The 25136-nt window shown below is 39.1% G+C and overlaps 1 protein-coding gene across 6 annotated transcripts in view; it reads left to right on the forward strand.

Annotated features, from left to right (window-relative positions):
- The window catches only part of LOC147309625 (discs large homolog 1-like protein), a 112781-nt gene that overhangs the window by 58376 nt on the left and 29269 nt on the right, over positions 1-25136 (forward strand). For all 6 annotated transcript variants that reach the window (XM_086269546.1, XM_086269547.1, XM_086269548.1 and 3 more), the window contains 9 exons: positions 7269-7322; positions 9206-9256; positions 12308-12432; positions 13286-13455; positions 13645-13781; positions 14020-14164; positions 15957-16089; positions 17887-18043; positions 18548-18650. In XM_086269546.1, the coding sequence (XP_086125672.1) occupies positions 7269-7322; positions 9206-9256; positions 12308-12432; positions 13286-13455; positions 13645-13781; positions 14020-14164; positions 15957-16089; positions 17887-18043; positions 18548-18650 (1075 nt within the window). The remainder of the gene's footprint in view (positions 1-7268; positions 7323-9205; positions 9257-12307; positions 12433-13285; positions 13456-13644; positions 13782-14019; positions 14165-15956; positions 16090-17886; positions 18044-18547; positions 18651-25136) is intronic.

The following is a 25136-nucleotide window of genomic DNA, read 5'->3' on the forward strand; positions in this document are numbered from 1 at the left end:
CCTAAAAGAAAGATGGAACAGTGAGCAAGGAAGAAGTGTAATTTGTGACAACAGCCTCCTTCAGACTCAGAGTATTGCTATCTCATTTCATTTATTTATTTATTTCACACTTGGTACAACAGTTTCCACAGTTAGTTCTTTCAGACAAACCAACCACACTTTCTATCGGTAAAGCACTGCAACCATGTGTGAATAGGAGCAGGAAGAAGAAAATATTCTTATTAAACCCTGCCCCCTATCTACAATACAACTTATATTGCAAGTGGGCACCAAAAAGCAAGGAACAAACTAACATTTATCTCCGGTCCTAACTCAAACAAAACAACAAATTTAAATCTCCTAATTTTAATAATTTCAATTTTATAAATAATTTATTTGTATGTTCTCTATATTTAACGTTATGAATCATTCGTATCACTTTCTTCTGCAATAAGTTTAGAGGTTTTATAGCATTCTCATATGTATTCCCCAAACTTCCACACAGTAACTAAAGTATGAGAAAAACAATGAAAAATATAAAATGCGCATTGTTTTGTCATCTAATAAATCTCTTACATTTCCCAAAATATAAATGTTTTTAACCATCTTCTTTCTAATACTCAATATGTGATTTCCACGTCATATTTTCATCTACTCTTACACCCAAAAAGCGAAATTCAGCAACTCTTTCAATCAATTCTCCATTAATGGACATAATGACTTCTTCCTCCTTTACACGATTGCCAAATATCATGAATTTCGTTTTTGTCAGATTCAAAAATAATTTATTTACATCAAACCATTTTTTTAATCTTAACATCTCAGAAATCATAATTTCAAATCTTTCAAATTCACTCCTGAGCAATAAACATTTGTGTCATCTGCAAATAAAATAAAATTTAACCTTTTTGATACGTCACAGATATCATTAATATATAAATTAAAAAGTTTAGGTCCCAAAATAGAACCTTGAGGAACGCCACATACAATCTTCAATCTTTCAGAGGTATTGCCGAGTTAATGTACATATTGGGACTTATTTTCTAAATAACTCCTTAACCAATTCAATGCCACTCCTCTCACACCATAAGTATACAATTTAGAAATCAAAATAGAACGTTGTAACGTGTCAAAAGCTTTTTTTAAATCAACGAATACCCCGACTGTGTATTTATTATTATGGGTTGCAGATGAAATATCGTCAATGAAAGTCAACAATGCTAATGCCGTTGATCTATTTTTACGAAAGCCAAATTGATTTTCATTTATTAGTTGATTTTTTTCAATAAAACTATCAAGTCTTTACGCAAAAAGTTTTTCAAGCACTTTTGAAAACTGTGACAAAAGAGACACTGGCGTTATTAAAACTATGCTTATCTCCTGATTTATATAAGGGTATCACTTTTGCCACTTTCATTCAATCAGGAAATACTCCTGATTGTAACGAGAGATTAAAAATATAGCAAAGAGAAATACTTATTCAGTCTAAAGTCTTTTTAATTATAACCATGTCTATACCATCACAGTCAGTAGATTTTTTATTTTTAAAGTTTTCTACAATTGCTACTAGTTCTTTTATGGTAATATCAGCTAAGAATATAGAAGTAACCACTCTACTTTCTCCTTTCTAGACTTCCTCATATTCTGGGTCGTCATTTTTTCTAATTAAATTTGCTAAAGTAGGTCCAACATTTACAAAAAAGGAATTTAATTCGTTTGCTACTTCAGTCCTGTCATCAACAACTTGACTATTCTTAATGAAATAAATAGGCCGATCTGAGGGTGTGTTCTTGTTACCCAATACTTACCCAATATTCCAAATGCCCTTAATATTATTCTTGTTTTCCTGATGGGAGGGCTACAAATACATTGGCTGCTAAAAGCAATCTCCAAGTGTTGTACTTATATCTGACCACAGTGTTATGGACAATTTAGAAGCATAAGGTCACTACAGTATTGCTGCCATTATCTTGAAGCTTCGAGTGCTTTGCTGATGTTTTCCACACAAAACTGCACTCTGGGCTGTCAAATGAATTGTAATATATTCATAGCTTGTCTCTCTTTTACTCTGAGGGATACTGGAAGTAATTCAGAAATACAGAGAAAACAGATTTAGAGCAAATGAAAGGTTTCAAAATAAAGCCTGCAGTCAATGGGACAGCACTGAACGATGATGGGCGCAGTGCAAGAGCGATTCCCAGTAATACAATCAAAAGAGCATAGCCATCCATGTGTAACAGGAAATGTGTCGTATTATATAAACTCTACAGAGATGAAGAATAGTAAAGGAAATGAATGTAACAGTGTAGCTCTCTTCTACTTGCTATAGTTATTGCGGACACGGTGATCACAGAGTTAGAAGGTAGCGATGGTGTGATTAGTGTGATTAGAGTGGTTGTTCTGAGTGGATGGAGTCATGCTCCATCTGATTAAGTTATCTGATTTTCATTGCTTGTTAGGAAGTCAGAACGAGCGATGATGTTATGATTGTATGAATGTTTGGGTCCATGTTCACCTCTGTGTACAGCCAGTGTGAGTTGGTTTTAGAGAAACGCAACACTTTGGCCTTTGTATGTGTTTTGCACGTTCTTCCATATGTGATTGTGTGTGTGTTAGATTGCTATCCGGTTGTTCAGTGATGACGCGACGAATCCTACTTCCGGGTCTAAAGTAGTCTGCGTTTAATATGGCTTTTGTGTTGTTAACATGTTTAATGTTTTGTATTTTCTTCTATTTGATCTCAAAAAGCTCCTAAAACAGTCAGTGATCCCTGTTGACCTCCCTCGGCTTTTATTACCGCTAATCATTTATTTAAGCTCAGTTTTTAAAACCCTAGGATGTAACTACAGCCCAGCCCATGCAGCAGTATATGAATGACTAACCTCGTATTGTGGATGGATTATCTCAGTTGTTCTCCTGGCTGAAGTTTGGTCCTTTTACAGCATCCTGCCATGCGATTACATTTGTTTCTGACCACCAAGAACACTCACGTTAACTTTTATCGAGTGGAAAAAAGGTTAGCTTGTTTATATTATGCTAACATAGCTGTGTCGCTAGCGGTCACATAGCACATCATTATATACCAGCTAGCCCAACTTCAGTAACCCTACAAACGTCACTGCTGTTTAGTTTTCTGTCTTCATTTATGCTGGAAGTGATAGCAGAGCTGCACGTTTTAATTTGTTTCCAAAACCCCGCAGTCAAGACATGCTATATTGTATTTAGATAGAAGCTAGCGAGCTAACTCCCTGCTAACTTCTAACTCCGTTAAATGTCATAAATTCGGTTTTCATGGATGCCTGGATGTTAAACTCAATTGTTACACCTGGTAGAGCAGAACGCTGATCATTTTATTAAAGATGAAAGACTTTAGACAGTTTTTCAACTCTCAGTAATGCCATAGTGATCGTTTGATATATGGACCTGCAGCGGAGTTTAGACCCAGACACGGCTAGTGACGTCAGACTGAACAACCGGATAGGATTCTTGATTTCTGTTTCTCCAATCATGAGTCATCTGCTAATTAATAATTACGTTGATGGTTTAGAAGCTGATTAAAGCCCGCTACACTAATGGAAAATCATTTCCCCAAGTCTACACACTCGCGCACACACACACACATATGCAGACCTCCTTCAGGACCTAATCACTTGTATGTCTCTCTGTGTGATAAGACAAACGTGGGATAGTCTGGATCTCTCTCTAAGCTGTCCTGTGTTGGACTCAACCAACCATAATGCCATGATAACACAGCTGGTGTAACACCCCTTATGTAACGACTGACAATCACTTGCACAGGATAACTAAACACTGTCTGGATATGGATGTTTTGTGTGCATGTGTATTTGTGCACCGAGTGCTTGTTTGTTTATATTTGCACATTTGTACTTTTGGCCTTTTCATGTAACACAACTCTGTCCTCACACACTCAGAGACACACAAATTCAAATATGTATTGATGTTACATAAGGGTGCAGTCTGACATGGCGTGCCAATGGAATCACCAGCTGAGTGACGGACTGGATTTGTCGCTTTGTGAATGGTGCGCACAAACAGAGAAAGAGACACATACGCAGAGCTTGTCTGCACTGTGCAACGCTTTTCCTCTGCTGAGGGAGTCACATAAGGTTTAGGCAAAGCGGTGGACTAGCATGCATAGTGGAATAAATTCCATACTGTGGTTAATAGGTGTTAATACAGTAGCGTCAGCTGAGGTGACTCCGTCAGTGTGTTTCATTGTCTAAGACTATTAGAATAAACAATTAACTGGTTATCTTTGTTGGTATTAACAGGTTAAGCCTACACGATAATTACAGTGACAAACAAGTTTTGGCTGGTGAAAGTCAGGAGTGTAGAGTCTGTCGTCCACAGGCTAAAATCTGGCCACCCCTCTGACCACCACACCCAACCAATGGGAAAGCCCACAGGGGGGCTGTGCATATACTCAGAACTGGAGTTACATTCAGTGAGTGTGTTTTTTCTAGCAGAATTTTTTTACTGATTGATTTTTCTGCCACCATTATACCCACACACTGACACATTTTGACAATGCAGCTGTCCTTATCCTTATTATAATCATCATATGAGCTTTTACATATAAAAAACAACTTTATCGATTTTCCTAGATTATTTTTGTCAGTTGAGGCTTACATAAAAGCGATAACTTGAAGTAATTGTTTTTAAATCAGGAATTTTAGCCTACTCTTTATATTGTTGCTTCAGTTCATTGAGGTTTGCAGGCGTTCATTTATGCCTAGCTCTCTTTAGTTCCTGCTACAGCATTTCAATCAGTTTGAGGTGTGGACTTTGGCTGGACCATTGCAACACCTTCACTCTTTCCTTTTTCAGCCATTTTCTTGTACAATTGCTGCTTGGGATTGTGTTTGGGATCATTGTCCTGTTGCATGACCCAGTTTTGGCCAAGCTTTAGCTGTTGGACAGATTGCTCCACATTTCGCTCTAGAATACTTTGGTATATAGAGAAGTTCATGGTCAACTCAGTGACTGCATGATGCCAAGGTCCTGTGGCTGCAAAACAAGCCAAAATCATTAGTTTTCCACCACCATGCTTAGCTGTAGCTATGAGGTGTTTGTGCTGATATGCTGTGTTTGGCTGTGTATTGTGGCCAAACATCTCCACTTTGGTTCTGTCTTTCCAGAGGACATTGTTCCAGAAGTCTTTGTGGTTTGTCCTGATGCAGCTTTGTAAACCTAAGCTATGCTGCCATGTTTATCGACACAAGGCGTTCTCCTGGAAACCCTTTTCAACAATTCATATTTGTTCAGTCTTTTTCTAATTGTGCTCTCGTGAGCTTTAACATTTAAAAGTCTAATTGAAGCCTGCAGAGTTGTAAAGAGGCATTCAGTTAACCCCCCCAGACCAACAAAATGCTAAAACCAAATGACAGGTGGTCACACATGCCAATGACTAATGAACCAAGTGCATTTGATTCCACTCAATGCCACCCCTAGATAAATAACAGCTTCAGCCAGGCCACCCCTATAATATCGGTCCCTGGTTACTTTGTTACAGGTTGTAGTCTCAATGTGTGCATTTGTTTGGGATCAGAAGTCATTAAGTTTTTTTCTTAAATTTCCTTATGTTGATGTGATTGATGTGAGCTTTCTAGTGGCAAAGGATAAAGAGGGTTGGTGTCCTTGTTGCAGTGATCTGCAGTGTGTTTTTCTAAAGCTTTTAAAACTGTCTGAGCTCTCTTTGAAAAGCAGCAAACTTGAGAGATCCTATTTTTGCTTTAGGTATACATTAACATTTGAATAGTGTTCTCCTAAATCAAATAACAGTCCAAAAATATTTAATACAGATATTTTCCTCTTCTCTGACATAAATACAGGTCCTCATACATCCTGACGACAACAGCTGTACCTGTCAGCATGGCCTCAGTGCCTCATTATGCAGGACTTAACGTGCTGTGTCCCAGCCTCCTTGTATCTATGTCTCTCTGAACCTTACTCCAAATTTCTTCTCACGCTGTTATTTATTTAATTTTTTTCTTTTTAAAAAAAAATCCTGTATCCTTTTTTTTCTCCACTCTACATTTCTCAATATTGTTGACCAGCAGGCGGATTTCACTCCTCCCACCATACCTATAATCCTCCACACCCCACACTACCCCCTTCTGTTCCCTTGTGGGATCAAGCATCCAGCCAGCTTGACTGACAGTTCCACATGTGGCAGTGAGAGAGGAGGGGGTGGGGGGTGGGGGGGAGGCGACAGGGTGGATGAGAGGTAGAGATTAGTAGAGACATAGATGCTGTTGCTGCTCTGCTGCATGTTCATGGTTATGGTGGCCTGTTTGGTTCTCTTGCTTGTTTGATGCTAGTTTAACTTGTTAGTTTGGCAACTTTTTTTGGCGACAGAACAAGAAGCGGAGTTCTTAAATGGACTGGCACGCTGATCGCTGGGCTGTTTGAGAAGTCTAGAGCCAGTGCTAAAGGTGGACGTCAGGGCACTAGATACTCTCTGGAGAGAAAGTGAGAGGAGACGAGGGAACAGGAGTCAGTAGGTTGGAAATGGAAAGAAAAAAAAGGTGTTCATGTTCTTGCAAAATGACAAAAACGACATCCTGTAGGTATTAGTGAGTTTCCTGCCTTTTGCTTTGCATGTGATTAGAAAATAGGAAATGGAAACCAGTGTCAGTCATCTGCAGCTGCCACAACCCTAGCACAGATCGGTCCAAGCCTCTTCTTTAGAAGGAGACCGGGAAGAAAGAGGAGGCTGATTTTGGGTGCAGAAGAAAGGAATAAACACTTGTTGTAGAGTGCAGAGCGCGCATGGGAGTGAAGGGGAGATTGCGGTCGGTGGATTTATACAAAGCAGATGGATCTGGGAAGTTGACTTAATTTAAGAGATTAAATATGGATGACCTACAATAGGATGGTGGTGTAAAGTACTGTGCAGCAGTGTACAATGTTGTACTATTTTACTATTAGAAAAAACGTCTAAAATGTATCGAGTGTTTTGTGGTCCAGTTCTGAATTTTTGTTGAGACACTTTATGGCACAGTGGCAGAGCTTTAGTAAGTTGTCCTATAGCGTGGTTTGCCGTGTAGTACTGTAGTACTGCCCAGTATAAGGGCTGTGCAGTATGTCATGCAGTGTATGCCGTCGCTCCAGGGTGGTAATCTGTAGCAGATGTACTCGAAATGCTGTACCAAAACATGAGACGAGTAAGTGCTTATTGCTGCTCTCTGTGTGTTTCTCTTTGTTCTCAGCAAGAGTGCTTTGATATTAAAAGTAATTAATAATAACACCGACATTCTCTCTTTCAGGCCAACCCCCCTCCAGTGGTGGTCAACACCGACAGCGTCGACACCCCCCCATATGTGAGTACGGCTTCAGATATAAGGCTAGACTATAATTATATTTTTTAAATAGTAAGGTTGAATATAAAAACTTTACATTGAATCATTGTCTTTAGTCCATTAATTTAGTGGTTTTTTTCTTGCCAAAAAATGTGCTTCACATGTGCAGTAATTTGAATATTTTAGAAACAATTAACGTGCACGGAGTTTTAGGTTGAAATCTCACTTTAGAATTACATGAATACAGAAAATCAGTATCTGTGGTTGTTAGATAAGTTTATTATGTAATTACTGTGGAATTAGTCCCTGCTGAACTAAAACTGAAATTAAACACAGGCAGTGAAAGATTTGTGCTCTTGCAGGTTTCACTTATTATTTCGCTGATATCATTTATGGATGCTTTTCTCCAGTAAGGACTAACTTTTCTGACACCTTTAGAGACCAGGGTATTCTGGAGCCAAAAATGCACCAGGTGCATTGCTATGTTATAATACACATGCTGTGATGCTATGATATTGACACTTGTAATGATGGTTGTGCTTCACAGTAAATAATCCAATAATTTTAAAGGGTTTCAAAGGAATCTAAGTTTTTCATCATATTCATAGTAAGTTCAATTCCATATAATCAGGCAGCACTCACCACTATGTGAATAGTGTCAGATATTAGTAGTCACAGCGTACATGGTGGCTGATGGATGATCGTGCCCTCTGTTTGAAACGACAGAAATTCACAATCTAAACTAATCTGAGCGCACAGAGGCACAGATTACAGCCAAGGGGATTACATGGGCCACTGGGATGCCGCTCGACCACTGTGTTTACGTGTTTATCAACTATGTGTGTGTGCGTGTCATCTCGCCCGCAGCAGCTGTATCTCCTAGTTTCAACTGAGCCGGACTCAAAATATATTGAGATCAGATTTAATTCTGTGCTCTTTACATTCAGTCTTAAAACGTGGATGTTAATGTGATTTATAGTACAGACGGTCCAAGCTGAGCCATGTGATTGGCCCACGGGCAAGCCATCAGGGATGCTCTTAAATATGACATCATAGACGCATCATCGCATTACGGATCTAATCTGCGGGATTCATGCATCAGTCATAAATAATCAAATTCCTAAATTCTCATTTCTTCAGTTCACATACTTGTTGCAGTCTGTCGTACCTACAATAGGCAGTGTGTTAGTGATCAGATAATCAAGTCACATTTTTAGTTAGAAGTAAACAAACGTTGTCAAGCTCCTACTAATGTTCAGAGATAGCAGCTTACTTTGGTGTGCTTCAGTGTCTGCTGCACTAAGACAGGGTTTTACGTTTAATCTCTGGTGACTTCTAACTACACAAAATGTAGTTTCTCTTTTATGTGAACAAATTTTACCTCATATTTTACTTTCACCTCAAGAACATTTTTACATGATTAAGATTGAGGGTTTTTTTTTTTAAAAAAAAACATTTAAAAAGTTGTGGTCTATGTGACATTTAACTTGTGATGTAAAAGTGTAGGCGGTCTCACCAAAGATGCTCTGTTCTTCTTAACATCTAAAGGGTAACTACTGCAAAGATGAGTGTAAATCCCAGATTTGTACAATAACTTCATGACATATTTTGTATCACAACTTTCTTTCTTTGCAAACATTAATCTTTCAGTAACATTTGAATGCCTGACCTGAAAAAAACTGAAGCAGTCTGAATCCTGAGCTTATTTGATTGATTGATTGATTGATTGATTGATTGATTTTTTGGCTTGCAGAGTTTTTATGTTTTGAAACATTGGCCATGTTTAATATAAACATCCAGCACTGTAACAGTGACAGAAAATAAGGAAAAGCGAATGTGGATTAAAGAAAGAGTTTACTCTCACTGTTCATTTTCATCTCTCTCTTTTTTTATCTTTCAAACAGGTCAATGGAACAGAAGCAGACTATGAGTATGAGGAAATCACGTTGGAGCGGGTAAAAACATACAACACACCATCACCATGTGTGGCCATCACATAAACTCTACATGTACTCAGCTCGACGTACAGTAGTCACAACACGGCAAAAACTAAAATGAAAAATTTATAATAGTTCAGCCTTAAAACCTGATAAAGATTCAAAGTTTTTTGTCTGTTCTTTTTCTTAACAAACTAAATATGTCACAAAATTAACTAGTTTTTTGACTCTAAAAAAATCTAAATCCTTAATAAGGCTGAGAAAACACAATGATTTAAGTCAGAAAACCCATCCCTGTGTTAGCTGCCTTTGTCCCCGGTTATTTTCCTCTACTTCAGCTCGTCATTCTGCTTTTCCTTAACTTAGCCTGATCATTGGTCTGATTCTGTTGGACCTCTTTCCCTGTCCTCTCTTTCTTTTCCATCCTTCTTCCCTTTCCATGCCTGGCCCCTTCCTCCTTCATTCTCATTACATGCCCCTTTCTCTCATGCCTAAGGCTGTCTCTGCACCTCCCTCTCTCTCGCCCTATTCTCCCGTGACCTGGTTCTGTCTGCTTGACTGGATCTGCTTTAAAGACGCCATGGACGTACACGCAAACACAGGCGTAGACATTATACTTAGCCATTATACTAGCCTTGAATCCAGTGACAGAGTGCAAGTGAGAAAGCACCATGCCAGTGATCTACTATATGCCAGCTGGCGATATCTGGAAACATCTGTATCTCTTTTACATGTTGACTTTTTTTCCACTGCAAATTACTTTGGAAAGAGAAAATGATCCATTAACAGAAAAAATTATGCATTAATGTCTTCTTTAGGAGACACACATATCCCTACACTTAATCTCTTATTCTTCTTTGAAGTGGAACTAAGGTAAATTTACAGTAACCCCTGTCCAGCTTACAGTTTGGCAGACTGAGAACCCATCATCTAGTCTGCTGACATAGCCTCTTGGGGCAAATGCAGAAATTGCAGAAGTCAATCTTTTTGTGTGTTCAGCAGATATATAAATCGATTTTCTGTTTTCATTAGCCCGGTTATTGCCTATAAATGCATATAAATTTTAAAAAGCCAATAAGAAAATTAATTGTTGTTGATTTATCCGATCATGTTTTAGACCTTCCGTGCAGCTGCTCTTTTGCTTCCGCACAGTTTTGTTGCATGTTTTTTTAAAAGCATTCAACCAAAGTCCGATCAGAGGGAATCTTTTCATATGAACAAATATTTTGGCTATCTGCACTGTACCTTCTGCCTGGGCGCTCTTCCAGAAAGCAAGTTTAGTGAAAAGAGTTTGTTTCAGATTGTCTGGGTTCTCTCTTCCAGAAAGAGAGCTGACTGACACACCGTTTCATTTCCTTATAACATTTTATCATTTTTGCAGCTCGTCTCTGAGCGTCTTGACTTGAAGAAGTTTGATCTTTACAAATATGAAATCCTAAGCAGACGTTACTTTTTTTAATATTTAACATCAGCGTGAATTAAAATGAAGGCTCTTGCTTTTAATTTACCTGTTACCTGTTACCTTGGTGATTCCTGGCGTCAGAGATCTGAACTTACTAAACCTGTGTTCAAATCGCTTCAGTGACTGCTCTGTAAAATAACATTATACTTTTTCCCTCTTCATGGACTCTGAGCCAGAAAATGCAAACAGTGATTCATTCATGAACAAACACACTCGACTTGATTAGCCCTTTGTGGCTTAGAATGAATGTTTTTCTGTTTGTACATTCTTACCAGCTTAACTTTCGCCTTTTTTCTTTTTTATATTTAACATTAAGTTACACGACTCATTGCTGCACCACTTCATCTGGTTGAACAACTCCTTGTAAAAGAAAAGGAGGCTGCACTGTGTAGAAGAGCACCAGTACATATAACCTGTATGCCAAAGAGAGTTCAGCTTCACCTCTTTCTGTGGTAAATGTATGATGATACAGGGATTAAGCTTGCTTGAGGTAATTAGAATAGTAGAATCTAGTTGGGATAGGTCACATATTGTCATGGTTTGCTGTGTGGCAGGCAGGACCCAAATGCAGGACTCATAAACGCAAGGATCAACTAAAAGAGGCAGCTTTATCTTGGATGTAAGTGATTCTTCAAACAAACAGAAAACAAAACCAAAAATGAGGAACTAGAAATACGAACCAAAATCAAAACACTAACACTGGGAAACAGAGCTAGAAAACTACAAGGAGCACAGCGAAAAAACGCACAGCATAGTGAGGGTACAATGCAACAACTAATAGAGAGAAACACAGGACTAGGACGAGCAGGTGGGGAACAGGTGGTAACACAGCTGGGACAAATCAGACCCAACGAGACAAGGGAAGAAAAAACCACACAGGGACAGGGACTATCAAGATAAAACAGGAAACACACGACAGGCACAGAGGCACGGACTTGCCACTGAACAGAGGGAACACGGAGCACAGGGACAGGAGTAACAAACTGCGACATGAGACACGACTGACTGGGGAACAAGAAAATAAACACAAAGACAGAACTAAACCTACACTAAATATGAAGGGCACAGAAAAGCTGGAGATCAAAAAACAAAGAAGAACTAGAGCTAGAAATACAGAACCATAAACCAAAAAGACTAGTAATGAGAAACCATGATGAAATCAAAGATTAATAATAACACAGAACACTGGGTCACGACACAGGACCGCGGCACGTACATTGTGGTCCATCCTTAGTCTGCTATAAAACCTTGGCCACAGCAACTGGACCAGTTGGTTTTCTGTCTTCTGTGTTGGATTACATGAAGCTGAACAGAGCAGAGCAGGCATAATGTCTACAAATCTGACATGAACCAAGAAACTGTGGGCTCACTGAATCAACTCAAATTCTGTATGAGGTTTACCAGTTGGATGTAGGGAAGGGCTAAGCCGTCAGCTGATGTCTGTTGACTTTAAGATCACTTGATCTGAAAAGCAGCTGAGCTCGACTTTATGGCCTGCCCAGACTAACATTAATCAGTTAATATCACGGTGCACAGTAATCTTTTAAAACCTGTATAAGTGCTTTTTTAACCTTTAAAACACTCTGTGTATCTGTGTATATGCGTAGGGTAACTCAGGCCTCGGCTTCAGTATCGCTGGAGGGACCGATAACCCCCACATTGGAGATGACCCCTCGATCTTCATCACCAAGATTATACCTGGAGGAGCTGCAGCCCAGAATGGACGACTCAGGTGCAAACACAGACACTGTTGCTTTCATTAGACGTGAGCAAGAATTATTTGATTACATTATGAGCAGGTGCAGCGCTTCTTGGGTGCTACATGCCCGAGCTCAGCTGCTGCCCTCAAAGTTAGAAATTGAACCATCTTAGTCTGAACATTTATCACAAGTGTTTGCAGAAATTGGGCATGCAGAATGGATTTCTAGTCCTCTAATAATCCTCCTTTTTCACATTCAAACTGAAGCAATACTGTTCATGTGTGTAGCGTCACACCTGTGGCAGCAGATTTACCTAATTATTGGTGTGGCATTGATCGAGCAGGTAACATTATTGTTCCGGAGTTATTGAACTTAGACAGCAATGCTTTCAGCAGCTGCCAGCAAACTCAGCTAACATTGTGAGAGGCTGCTGTGTGGAGAGCATCTCCAATCACAGTAAATTGGCTGTCTAGCTTTACAACAGACTTCACCATGAGAGCTTTGGCTTGTTATTATACTACAGAATAAAGGGATGTGAATCCCTCGCAGTTTTTCTCTTTACCCATACCAAGGTAACTACCTTGGTAAAGCCAGTGGCTCTAGACAATCTTTGAAAATGAACAAGAGATGTCTGATTGAACCAAGAACTGTCTATTTTCAGTTTCTGGTATTTGATTGTGTTCACTCACCCACTCCAATCTCCCCATTTCAGGACGTATGTCTAGTCTAGCTTTAATTCTCAAAAAAAAAGCAACCACTCACTGTCAGCAGCTCCGTTCCCACTTTGGTCTTAGACTGAGCAGCATAACATTTGTTTTTCCTCCCAGTTCATCTCCCCCATCCAAGGCAGTTCACTTCTTTACTTCATGTATTGTTGCCATGCAGGGTGAATGACCGTATAGTCCGGGTGAATGAGACGGACGTCAGAGAAGTGACCCACAGCGGCGCCGTGGAGGCTCTAAAGGAGGCAGGTGGTCTGGTCAGACTGTGTATACGACGCAGGAGGAGCCTCACCGAGAGAATCCTGGATATCAAACTAGTCAAAGGCCCCAAAGGTGAGACTGTGCTAGCATAGCAACAGACTGCCAAGTCTACAATTAGTCCAGCACAGATATATTGCAGTTATTGTTGTTGTGGTACTATAGCAGAACACTTCATAAAAAAACAGTGTTATGACTTACAAAAAAAAGTATCAGATGTTAAGAAAATATTCAAGCGTGTGACGTAGTGACTTATTCTTCCAGGTTTAGGATTTAGTATAGCTGGTGGAGTTGGAAACCAACATGTCCCTGGCGACAACAGCATCTATGTGACCAAAATCATTGAGGGAGGAGCAGCACACAAAGATGGACGTCTACAAATAGGCGACAAGCTTGTTGCTGTGAGAAAACACTTCCTCTTTTTTTTTTACTCTGTTCTCTTTTGTGCAAATTTGATTTAAAAATCTAATTATACACACTAAAGTGCATATGAAGGTTGCACTTCATATTACTGTTAAAAAAGAAGTTACCCTAAAAGGGGTACCATCCCCATGAACCTGAATGGATGGATGGATGGATATTTATCATGTGTGGCGCATGTCTGTAGAAAATAATACCGTTTATGTCATTTATGTTCAGGTAAATGGTTCCTGTTTGGAGGAGGTAACTCACGAGGAGGCAGTGGCCGCCCTAAAGTCAACTCCTGATGTCGTGTACCTGCGTGTGGCCAAACACACCTCCCTTTTTATCAATGACAACTTCCCTCCGCCCGATGTCACTAACTGTGAGTACACAAAAAGAGCTCTACGTTCTGAACGTTGACTTTTTTATATTTTAATTGCACAACATGTATTTGTGAAACCCAGTTTCATCCGTCTGCGTAGACTCTCGCTATTCTTGAGAAGTTCAAAAACAACTTGCAGTCAGACAGCGTGCCGCTGACTGTTGTACACATCGTTGCCACCAAGATGGTGAGGCGTTTTAGAGCCAGATGGTGCTGAACAAAAAAAAAGAAAAGAAAAGAAAAAGAAAGAAAACAGCAAGGAACAAAGCTGAAATTTGTTTGCTTCCCACACATAGAGAGCTGCTTTTTACTGAAGCCCTGAACAGTGACTCTTACTCAGAGCTTGTCATGAATCATGAAACTCGACCAGCAACCAATCAAGGAAACAAAGAAAAGTCAAGCAAAGGTGAAGTAAACTGTAAACGGGTACATGGAGTTAAATTAGCTTTCGCGTAAAATAAAAAGGTACCTACAAAAACCATTATTAACATCTGCATGTCCTCCCTTTACATGCCATCAGATATACTCAGCTAAGATATAATCAGATATAGTCTTTCTTTAATCACGCAGTCCCATTGAGGTTCATATCATATTTTATAAGACACCTGAGAACAAGAAATATTCAGAAAACGCAATCAGCAGGTGAAAAACAACACGATACAGACGTAGACTCTTTAAAAAGTAAATTACATCAGCTAATAAAGCTCTCCGAGGGGAGAATGGAGCAATCGTTATCACTCGACTTAGATCAGCACAGAGCTTTATACATGTCAACTGGTCATACGGGAAACAATGAGAACAAAGTTATGAGGATTAGCTTGCAACTTTTATATCATATGTTGAATATTAATATTAAATGAAAATCAGCTGTCAAGCTGATGCAAGCTCGGTACCTAGTTATAAGAGCTATCTGTATGTTAAAGAAACGGTGCATTTAAAAAAAGCAAGCCAGAAGTGTGAGATCACAGTTGCATATATTTTTATATGTAAGTTATTTATTAAATAATAATAAGTAATAAGTAAATATTAAGACTACTATAGAAAGCTGTTTCAGGATAGCGATTATTTGACATCCATGAAGTTTTCTGTTAAATATGTGACGTCACTTTAGTCAGTTTGGGATGATAGATTAACTGGATTGGAAATGCACATTACCTAGTTTGATTTACTAGTTTTATAAAAGCAGTTTCTTATGAAAGCAGTTTTAATGATCTTTCACATCTATGTGGTAACATTAAGAATATATTCTATAATGATCACATCTCCCAGACAGTGTTTTTTGTTATACAACAGTCCGATTAACAGACTGGGTAAATTTGGTTCTCTGGATTCCTGCCACTTGTCATTTCTCCAACAGAGCATATTAACAGAGAGCATGTCATTTATCACTGCTGTGAATCTACCATATTAACAGATTCTATATATCACGCTGTCTGTCATTTCTCAGGATGTTTCTTGGCTCTGCAGTACTTTTTTCAAAGTACATCATTTAAAAACTGTGTACATAGAAAAAATGTTTTTAAAAGTACATTTCTAAGTGACCTGTATATACTGTTCTTGTTATCTATCTATCTATCTATCTATCTATCTATCTATCTATCTATCTATCTATCTATCTATCTATCTATCTATCTATCTATCTATCTATCTATCTATCTATCTATCTATTTATCTATCTATCTATGTTGGTTGTTCGATTACATAAATGCAGCTTACTGAAATCACATTTGAATTCATGTCTTATGTGTAACACTAAAATAAGACAAAGAAATGTCTGTATTTGTTCCCACAGCATATTCCCCACACCAGGATAACCACATCAGCCCCTACATGAGTGGCAGCCAATCTGTAAGCCCTGCCCCACTGACCACCCCCAGATACTCACCGCTGCCCAGGTCCATTGCAGGAGACGATGATATCACCCGGTGAGATCTCAGTTTATCTTTGTAGCGCACAGAAAGAAATGAAATTTCTGTCAAATGAGATAATAATTCAAGATAAAGTTTCTAAAGTTTTAACTGCCTATTAAAACAGACCTGTTGTGATAATTTGGAGCTCCACTGAAGCAGCTTTGGATGATTGAAAGTTGAAAATAATCTTTGGTTAGCTCAGTTCATGCGCTGTCTGAAAAAAGCTGTTCAGAAGTTAATCACAAATTAATCAACAGTAGATTATCAGTACTGTTAAGCATGGCAATATTTGGCTGTCGATTTCTGCTGTACATGTTGGTTTACTTGAAGTTATGTTAGATTAAACAACTTTCCAACATTTGCATATTAACATCATATGATGGTTATAAACAGTCTTTGTCAGAGTCACATTTATTCACAGATGTCAACCAAGAAAAAAAAACGAAAATAATTTGACAAAATTTGAAGAAATAGTTTGTTAATGGTTTAGTTTTGCATTTTATAAAATGACAAAATCCACAATCAAAATCTTGTATTTTCAAGCTTCTTTCCTTTGTGCTCTGAGATCTTTAGTGAGAGCAGCGAAGGATGACCTCAGTTCTTCCCTGCTCTGCCTCTGCATCCGTGTTTGCTCTGTGTGTGTGTGTGTGTGTGTGTGTGTGTGTGTGTGTGTGTGTGTGTGTGTGTGTGGCAGTGAAAGGCAGATGGCCCTGCAAATTTTGTCTGTCAAGTAAACTCAGGTTACATACGCGTACAGACACACCACACACACAGATACACCCTGAGTGCTGCTCTACTGTCTTAATCCATTTTAATGGAGGGATTACTGCTTATCACAACCCTCGTCACTCGACTGGCATCACCGTGGTTACCAGAATATGACCTATTTCGTCATAGACCTTTTGGGCCAATCAGTGCGCTTTGATTATAATAAATCTGATAAGCCTCAGACAGACTGCAGAATGGTCATTTTGACGTGTGTCCTTCTCTTTTCTCCAGCTATTTTTCCTCTCTCGCTCTCTGATTAGTCACACAAATAGCAGATCATGGGTTTTAAAAAATGTCCACTGAGTGAGCAAAACTTCTGCACAACAGATGAATTCAGGTTAAGGATCAGATGGAGGGACACGCTGGTTCATTTCTATCTCAGCAGTAATTTTCATACATGCTCGGAGTATCTGCCCGTGCTGACTTTTTTTCCAAATGTTGTATCTGAAAGGAGGCCAGGATTTGCTGTTGCAATACAAAATTAGTCAACAGCCCACATTTGTGAATGTGTCTGATCCCGAATACACACAAAAGAACTGCTCTGTTTTTAGAAGAGGCATGAACCAAGCTGAAGCGCTCTTGTTATCTTGTTTTTACACATGCTGACGGTGTGCGTAAAAACTTTTACCAGTGGTCGACTTTATTTGCTTTTCATCCATTCATCCAGCTGCTTCATCACTCGCTTGTGTTGACTTGGATTCTTTTCTTTCGTCCTTTTTACGAGACGTAGAGGCTAGACCGGCTCTCATTGTTCACGCTGTGCCACAAAGTGCGATGCTGACATCTGCTGGTGAAAACAGAAAGTAATCTTCGGGTTAAGCACTGTTTCCTCCTGCAGAGACTAAGCATTTATCACCACAAATTTTTCCACATTCAGAGAACATCATATAATGAAGTACAACATTATTTCAAAATGTGTGTAGTCACCGACTCATCAAATGTATTCATACATTACAAAACTGATGAACTGGTGTCCTACACAAGGAGAATACCAATATAAGTTGCCGTGATGTGATGTCTTTGTTCGATTTGTGTTTCTGTCAGGGAACCCAGACGGGTGGTGCTGCAGAGGGGATCTACAGGTCTCGGATTTAACATTGTTGGAGGGGAAGATGGAGAAGGGATCTTCATTTCCTTCATTCTTGCTGGAGGTCCAGCTGATCTCTGTGGGGAACTTCGAAAGGGAGACCGCATCCTGTCGGTATGAACTAAGACACCACACATACAGATCCCTGAGAAGTACGACACAGCGTTCGTGAATAACTCCTAATTCTGTTTATATTAATGTTTCACAACAGATTTGCTTTGTAAGGATGTTGTACCTTAAAACGTAGAGCCATTGGAATCAGTTCCAGATGCTTATTTGCAGTGATTTGTTAATCTGAAGATGGAGTTAAGCTTCACATAACTTTTCTTTGTTTTTCGTGCATTACCAGTCAACCGGCGCCCTCCGATGACTGAGTGCATTCTCGCGATGTGGTGTGTGTCCCGTTAAAATGAAATATAGGTTTAATTTTCTTCACACAACATTCACGCTAGATTTAATCCTCAGACTGTCGGGACACTGACAGTCCCTGTAGAATTACTGTGATTTTGAATTATCGTATGCGAGTTCTATCAAAACAAAACCTGCACTTGTGAGTGTTTCCAATTTGCTCGTGTCAGTGCAAATTTAGCTGCTAATTGTGTGTGTCTGTATTCGTAGGTGAATGGAGTGGACCTGTCCAGTGCAACACACGAGCAGGCAGCCGCAGCTCTGAAAAATGCAGGACAGACCGTCACCATAGTAGCCCAGTTCAGACCAGACGGTGAGTGCTGGAGATAAAATATTTGAAAAATACAAATGTTCTGGCTTGAAGCAGAAGGTGGTACGTCATTTTTTCCAATCTTGATTGTGTGAGACGAGGTAGTTCTTCATCTTGGTTTTGGTAAAGGCTGAATGTTTGCGGTGATCACAGAATCAGCATGTTGCTGCCCTCTATAGCTACAATTCTACCACTCTGTGGGAAAACCCAAAAATCTGAATTCAGTATGTGTGGGCAGAATGTATAAAGAAGACAGAGAAACCAACCTTCACTGCCTTTGTAGATGGAAAGTGACGTCTTCTCAGCATGTAACAGCGTGCTTTGTATTCTTCCTAATAAACAATAAAAAAAGTAGTACAGTCTTTTGAATATTTGCATAATATCAATAAGCGATTTCCATATTATGCAAATATTCAAAAGACTGTACTGGAAATTCACTAACTGTGGAGCATCTACACTTGTGAAGGCCCTCGCTGATATATTCCCTTCTTTATCCTTTAATCCTAATAGCACATGTATCATTTAATGTCTGTGTAAGTAGCTGTGCTGTGTGTTCTCATAGAGTCGGTTCTGGTTAGGCATCAAAATGATTTCTCCTCTTTATATTAGTTTGAGATATTGGGCATTTCACATAAGTCAGTAATAATGACCACAATTTTGAAATTAGGGACTGAGCCCGTACACTCATCAGGAAAGTCACAGAGCAGAGGTGCCGAGAATCATTTTCCCATAGACTTCTATGAAATTATTTTTTACCTTCGAAGTCTACAGCCATTCTTTATATTTTATAATGCTTTGCTCAGGACACTACATTGTGACACCCTCACCAAGTATCTGCAATCTGAAGAAAAATAATTGGTGGATATATATTATAACACTAAAACATATAATAAGATGCCCAGCCCTGCCCTTTACTCTAAACAAATCCTACATTTAAATCTAACCTTACTTCTTATTCAAATCTGAACGCTTACGACAGTTTTGATGGTTCATCCTAAAGGGAGAAGCACTCAGAATATCCATTATGCCTGTGTCTAACACACATTTGTCCTCATAAAGTTACAATTAATACAGACTCTGGCTGAGTTTTCCAAAAAAGCATCATCCTGAATATTGTTTTTACTGGAAGTGACTTAGAGGGCCGTAACCTTGGAAACCAGGTTATAAATGCTGATAGGCTAATGGGATGCTGCCGTACCGGGAGACCTGAGGATAGCAGACACTATTTCACAGAGCCGAAACAATATCAGGAGAATCAGTAATCTGTCTGCTGGGGAGGGTGTGCGCGTTTGATTTTGGCATCAGTCAGAGAGCTTGTTCATAAATGTGTTATTAAGGGCATGAGCAGTGTATTACACACCGGATTAGAAGACCTTTACAGAGTCTGCTGTGAGTATGTATGTTTTCCACATGAACAAGTTGTAGCCTATTGATAAATGATTTAATATATTTGATAGAGTCAAACAGAAATCCTTCCTACCTGGCCCTGTGTGAAAAGATAATTCTCCCCTAAACCTGTGTTTGTGCCACCCTTGGTAGAAAGTACTGCAATCAAGCATTTGTGATCACTGGCAGCGAGTCTTTCGTATCAATGTGCACTTGTGAGGAATTTTGCCTCACACTCATTGCAGATTTGTTTTAACTCAGTGACATTGGAGGGTTTTTTCAAGCATGTTTAAGGTCATACTAAAGCATCTCAATCTGGTTTTAGTCCAGACTTTTTTTGATGATGATTAAGCCTTTATATGTCGCTGCAATGATACACGTACATGTTACCTGCAGTGAAATTGGCCCCCTTCCAACCATACATACATTGCACAAACATCACATTGGGAAGACAGGTTAGAAGAGGTAGCATGGTAAGAAAAACAATGGGGGGGGGACTCCACCCAGACTCCACCCAGAGCTTCTAAGAGAAGAGCGGTTTGAGAACAGAAGAAAATCATCAACATGTTTTTCAGCTTTCCAAAAAAAAGTGGTTAATCACAATTAATTCATGATTTAACAAGAAGGGCCAATTACTTTTTCTCAGAGGAGCAGGCAGGTTTTGATAGCATTTTCCCCCTTAATAAAATTTTTTTTAATTACGTTGGTTATCTTTGTATAGTATTAAGTTAGCATTATGTTTGATGATCTAAAACATGTAAGTGTGACAAATTTGCAAAAAACTAAAAAATAGGGAAGAGGGCAAATATCTATTCACAACACTGTATATGCAACAACTCTATAGAAGCCTGCAAAGGAAAAAGTGATTGCAAAATATATAAGTTGATTCAGTAGTATTAAGATTTGATATCATCAGGTCAGTACCAGGCATTGTGCTAGAGTTCAGGGAGCACATGAGAGGGAGGTCACACTTCTGAGTGGGCAAATGTAGTCATTAGTCAACATATAAACTGTTGGGAGTACAGTGTATGTCTTTTTTTTATGTGATATGAAAAGGGACTGAATCCATTAACAAGACAACAGACAAATGTCAGCAAGCACAATAGAGATTTGGGCAAAATTTGAAAATATGAGTTAGAGCCAGAATATCACCTTGAAATGTTGCATAGTAATTAGGATTTAAATGACTTTATAGCCCAGATATTCCATCAAACAGTTTGCTGGCCAAGCTGATATTAGTCTAAACATAGTCTAACAGGGCAACCACACATTAAGACTGGGAAGGCACTGTCGGAAGGTAATGAAGTTCTGCAGCAGCTGCAGTATGCAAATATCTTGGAAGCTTATGAAGGCCGTGCAAGGATATAATCCATACATCATTCTGAAAACTGTGATGTATGGATTATGAATTCTCAAAGGTCGTACAAGCATGATAAATGGATTATGAATTCTAATTTCAAGAGGTTAATTGAAGGTCCTAAATGAAGTTTCGTTTAAGGTGCACAGACTTGTTACCGGACAAAGAAAGGCTCAGACGGCACAAGCTTGTTTGTAACCAAAGTTGAAAAATGCAGATCCGTCTCATAGCTCACACACTGTAGATTAGTTAAAGCTGTGGCATGGCGGGCAAAAAAGAAGAAGATTGCTTTGTTGATTCCTTAACAAGCAAATATGTACAACCTGTTCTTGGAGGTAGTCTTATTAGTCAGTGACAGATTTTCCTGTCAAATCAAAATGCCTCTTAGATTTTCAATATAAGCTCTTTGCAGTAACTCATATAAATCACATAATCTGATCAGATAACCATGCCGTTTGCCACTGATGACTGGGAAGATGGCCAGCTGTTGTAAAATCCAAATCAGGTCCTACAAACTTTAGTTCTGGTTTGAAGTTTAACCACTTTATTAACACAACTTCTAGCAAGCAGTCAGTCTGTGAAGTTATTATGTGGATATCACATAGTATTTATTGAAGATATCTAAAAATAAACTCAAAGGTAGTATGTTTTCAATGCTCTGGCATTAATATACTAGTGGAAGTGAATGTGTAGTGGTGCTGATAATGCTGTGTTTGTTTCTGACACTTCATTTATTTCTCACTGGAACTAACTAGTGGGAACATCGGAGCATATCCTCTTGGTTGTTCACGTCTTGTATGGGGTATTAAGTGGGATCAGCACCATGGATAGTGCCCAAAGAGCTCATAAGGTTTTAAAGGAGTAGTCTGCCTGCTTCCATTTACCTCCTATTGATCTGTAGTATATGATTAGTGTGTTCCCACTACTTCTACAACAACTAACTTTACCCAAGTGTTAGCTTTCAAACATTCAACATTTGGTTTTGTGGTTTAAAAATCTACAAACATTGCAGTGAGTCTTTCTTTGATTTCCTAGAAGGACATTTCATTTTACTTTAACTAACTGTAAATTGTGATTAAAAGAGTAACTAAGATCCATAAAAAGGAGGTAGCCAGAACACGAAGGTACTGAAGGTACTGAAGGTACTGAGGGATCTAAATCTAAGAGAGGAAGAGGCTAAAATAACGGTGAGAAAACTGGAGCAACTGTAACTATAAACCGATCAGGCTAATTTCCAGTCATCTTTGACATGTTTGCTAATACCCTGCTGATACACAACTAACCAGTGATCAGTATGGTTCAAAAGTATGTTGGCTTATATTCGACCAGCTCTGCCTTGGCATTTGGTCTCTCATTAGATAACATTATCATCAGTTAACCAGGCTTACATGCTGCTCTGTATCTTAATCTAAAACAATCAGTAGAAGAACACCATTGTGTCTCTGTGTCGTGACTCTCCTATACACCTCATTAGTGACTCTCGACTGAAATTTTATATCAAACCTTCTGTCCATGCTGGGCTTTGGTCAGCAGTGTGTGTGTGTGTGTCCATCTGAGGTCCATGTTAGTCCCATTCCTGTGGCGATGGCCAGCAGTGCTTCGTCTGTTTCACAAACACTCTTCCTGCCAATGGGAGAAGAACTCATAACGACCTCCACCAGGAGAGGAAGAGAGTGTCTGTGTGCAGGTCTCCTTCTGTTATTTATATTAAATATGTTGGGCACTGTAGCCAAACGCAGCACAGCGATACCCCAAACTGAACTGTTCTGTGTGTGTGTGTGTGTGTGTGTGTGTGTGTGTGTGTGTGTGTGTGTGTGAGAGAGAGAGAGAGAGAGATTTGGTTCAAGCTGATGCACCAGATATGGATCTGTGTTTATTTGAAGTACAGCAGATGGAGCGTGTTTGTCTGAAGTCTTCCTGCTGCATTAATATTGTTGGCATCTGTCATGTTGTTTTAGGGTGTTTGAAGTCATTTCATATGTACACTCACTGCCAGGTGAGACTGTAGAACCAGCCGATGTCTGCAGTAACTTCATAACGATGATGACTGCAATAATGATTTTGTAAGATCTCATTTCAGAGTAAACTTGACGTGCTTTGTGTGGCATTTGCAGGAGATAATAGGAGCATAAGATTTACAGTTGTGTGTGTTATTATGCACTCAGTGTTTGTAATTAATGGCACCGGTAACAAGGTATGAGTGGAGAAAATTGATTCTGTTCTCAAAATGTTGTAAGTCATTGTAAAAATCTTCTATCATCTTTTGAGAAAAAGAGAAACAAGATTATGTTGCACACACTCACTGCGTACTCACAGTTACACAGTGGGATGAATTGTACACTCTCCTATCTATGAGATTGTTTGTTCCTATTATTTTTAATTTATATATAAGATCACTTTGTAATGATCTGAAAGCCTACATTACCCATATGGCAACTTGACTGTGGACAGGTGATATAAGTAGCAGCTATCAGGCTACAGAGGAATTATTTTCACTTCTGCAATCTCCATGCAACCATTTATCACCCCTTTACTAAAGTGAAGTCATCCTAATGACTTTGTATCCAATGTTCCTGTCGATGAGTACACAAAGCCTATAATTTATCAGTTGTAAACATTTTTACATTTGTTTTATATTTTTGAATATAGAAATTTCATCAAACTTAACAATGTTTTACAACAAAGTTTAACAACAATGTTTAACAACTATGTATAAATCTATTATTTCCTTTACAATTTTGCATTTGTAGGACAGTCCCAATCAAAAATGGCAAAAAATCGTATTTTGAATGATTGGATCTTAACAAGGTTCCAAGTAGAGCTTCAACATGCAACAAGAATAAATGGGAGTAGGACAAAACATTTTTTGAGCATGTAATTTATTTAAAACAATACTTAAACTGAAACAGGCTGTTTTACAGCTGATCGGAATTTAAGACCACGTGCCTTTAAAAGGCCAAATGTGTGCAAAAATGTAGATTCATTGTCATTTTCTGTCAGGTAGTCACACTGTTATGATGTTCTTGCCATCGCTGCTGAGGTGGGACGCAGTAAGACAGTCATTTGGAATTTCTTAAGTGATCCTGAGGGTTATGGAAGAAAAACGTCAAGTGTAAGAGACAAAAAACTTCACCAACACTGAGCCAGAGGATCCAATTGGGTGTCTGTTAAGACACTGGACGATCCTCGACCCAAATTAAGGCGTTACTGGTCCTGACTGCAGCCCCATAACCATCAGACGGCATCTGAGACTGAAGGGCTTCAAAAACCAAAAATGTCTTCAAAGGCCTCGTCTACTTGAACACCACAGAACCGACCGTTTGGACTTTGCAAGAGAGCACCAAACATGGGGCATTAAATGGTGGAAGAAAGTTTTATTCTCTGATGAGAGAAAATGTAGCCTTGATGGTCCTGATGTTTACTGGCATGACAAGAAGATCCCGCTGGAGATGTTTTCTACATGCCACAGTGGAGGGTGCGCCATAATGGTCAGGGGTACTTTTTCCTTCAGTGGAACAATGGAGCTTCAGGAGGTGCAGGGGCATCAAATGGCTGCTGGCTATGTCCAGATGTTGCAGAGAGCATCCCTCATGACTGAGGGCCCTGGTCTGTGTGGTAACAGCTGGGTTTTTCAACAGGACAATGCTAATGTATGCAATGCCTGCAGGACAGGGGACTTCTTCCAGGAAAATAACATCACTCTTTTGGACCATTGTGCGTGTTCCCCTGATCTAAATCCAACTGAG

The sequence above is a fragment of the Aulonocara sp. 'chitande type north' Nkhata Bay genome, linkage group LG17 (assembly GCF_057382095.1).
Source record: "Aulonocara sp. 'chitande type north' Nkhata Bay isolate Kocher_YH1m ecotype deep benthic linkage group LG17, A_spYH_male_GT1.1, whole genome shotgun sequence".
NCBI lineage: Eukaryota > Metazoa > Chordata > Actinopteri > Cichliformes > Cichlidae > Aulonocara > Aulonocara sp. 'chitande type north' Nkhata Bay.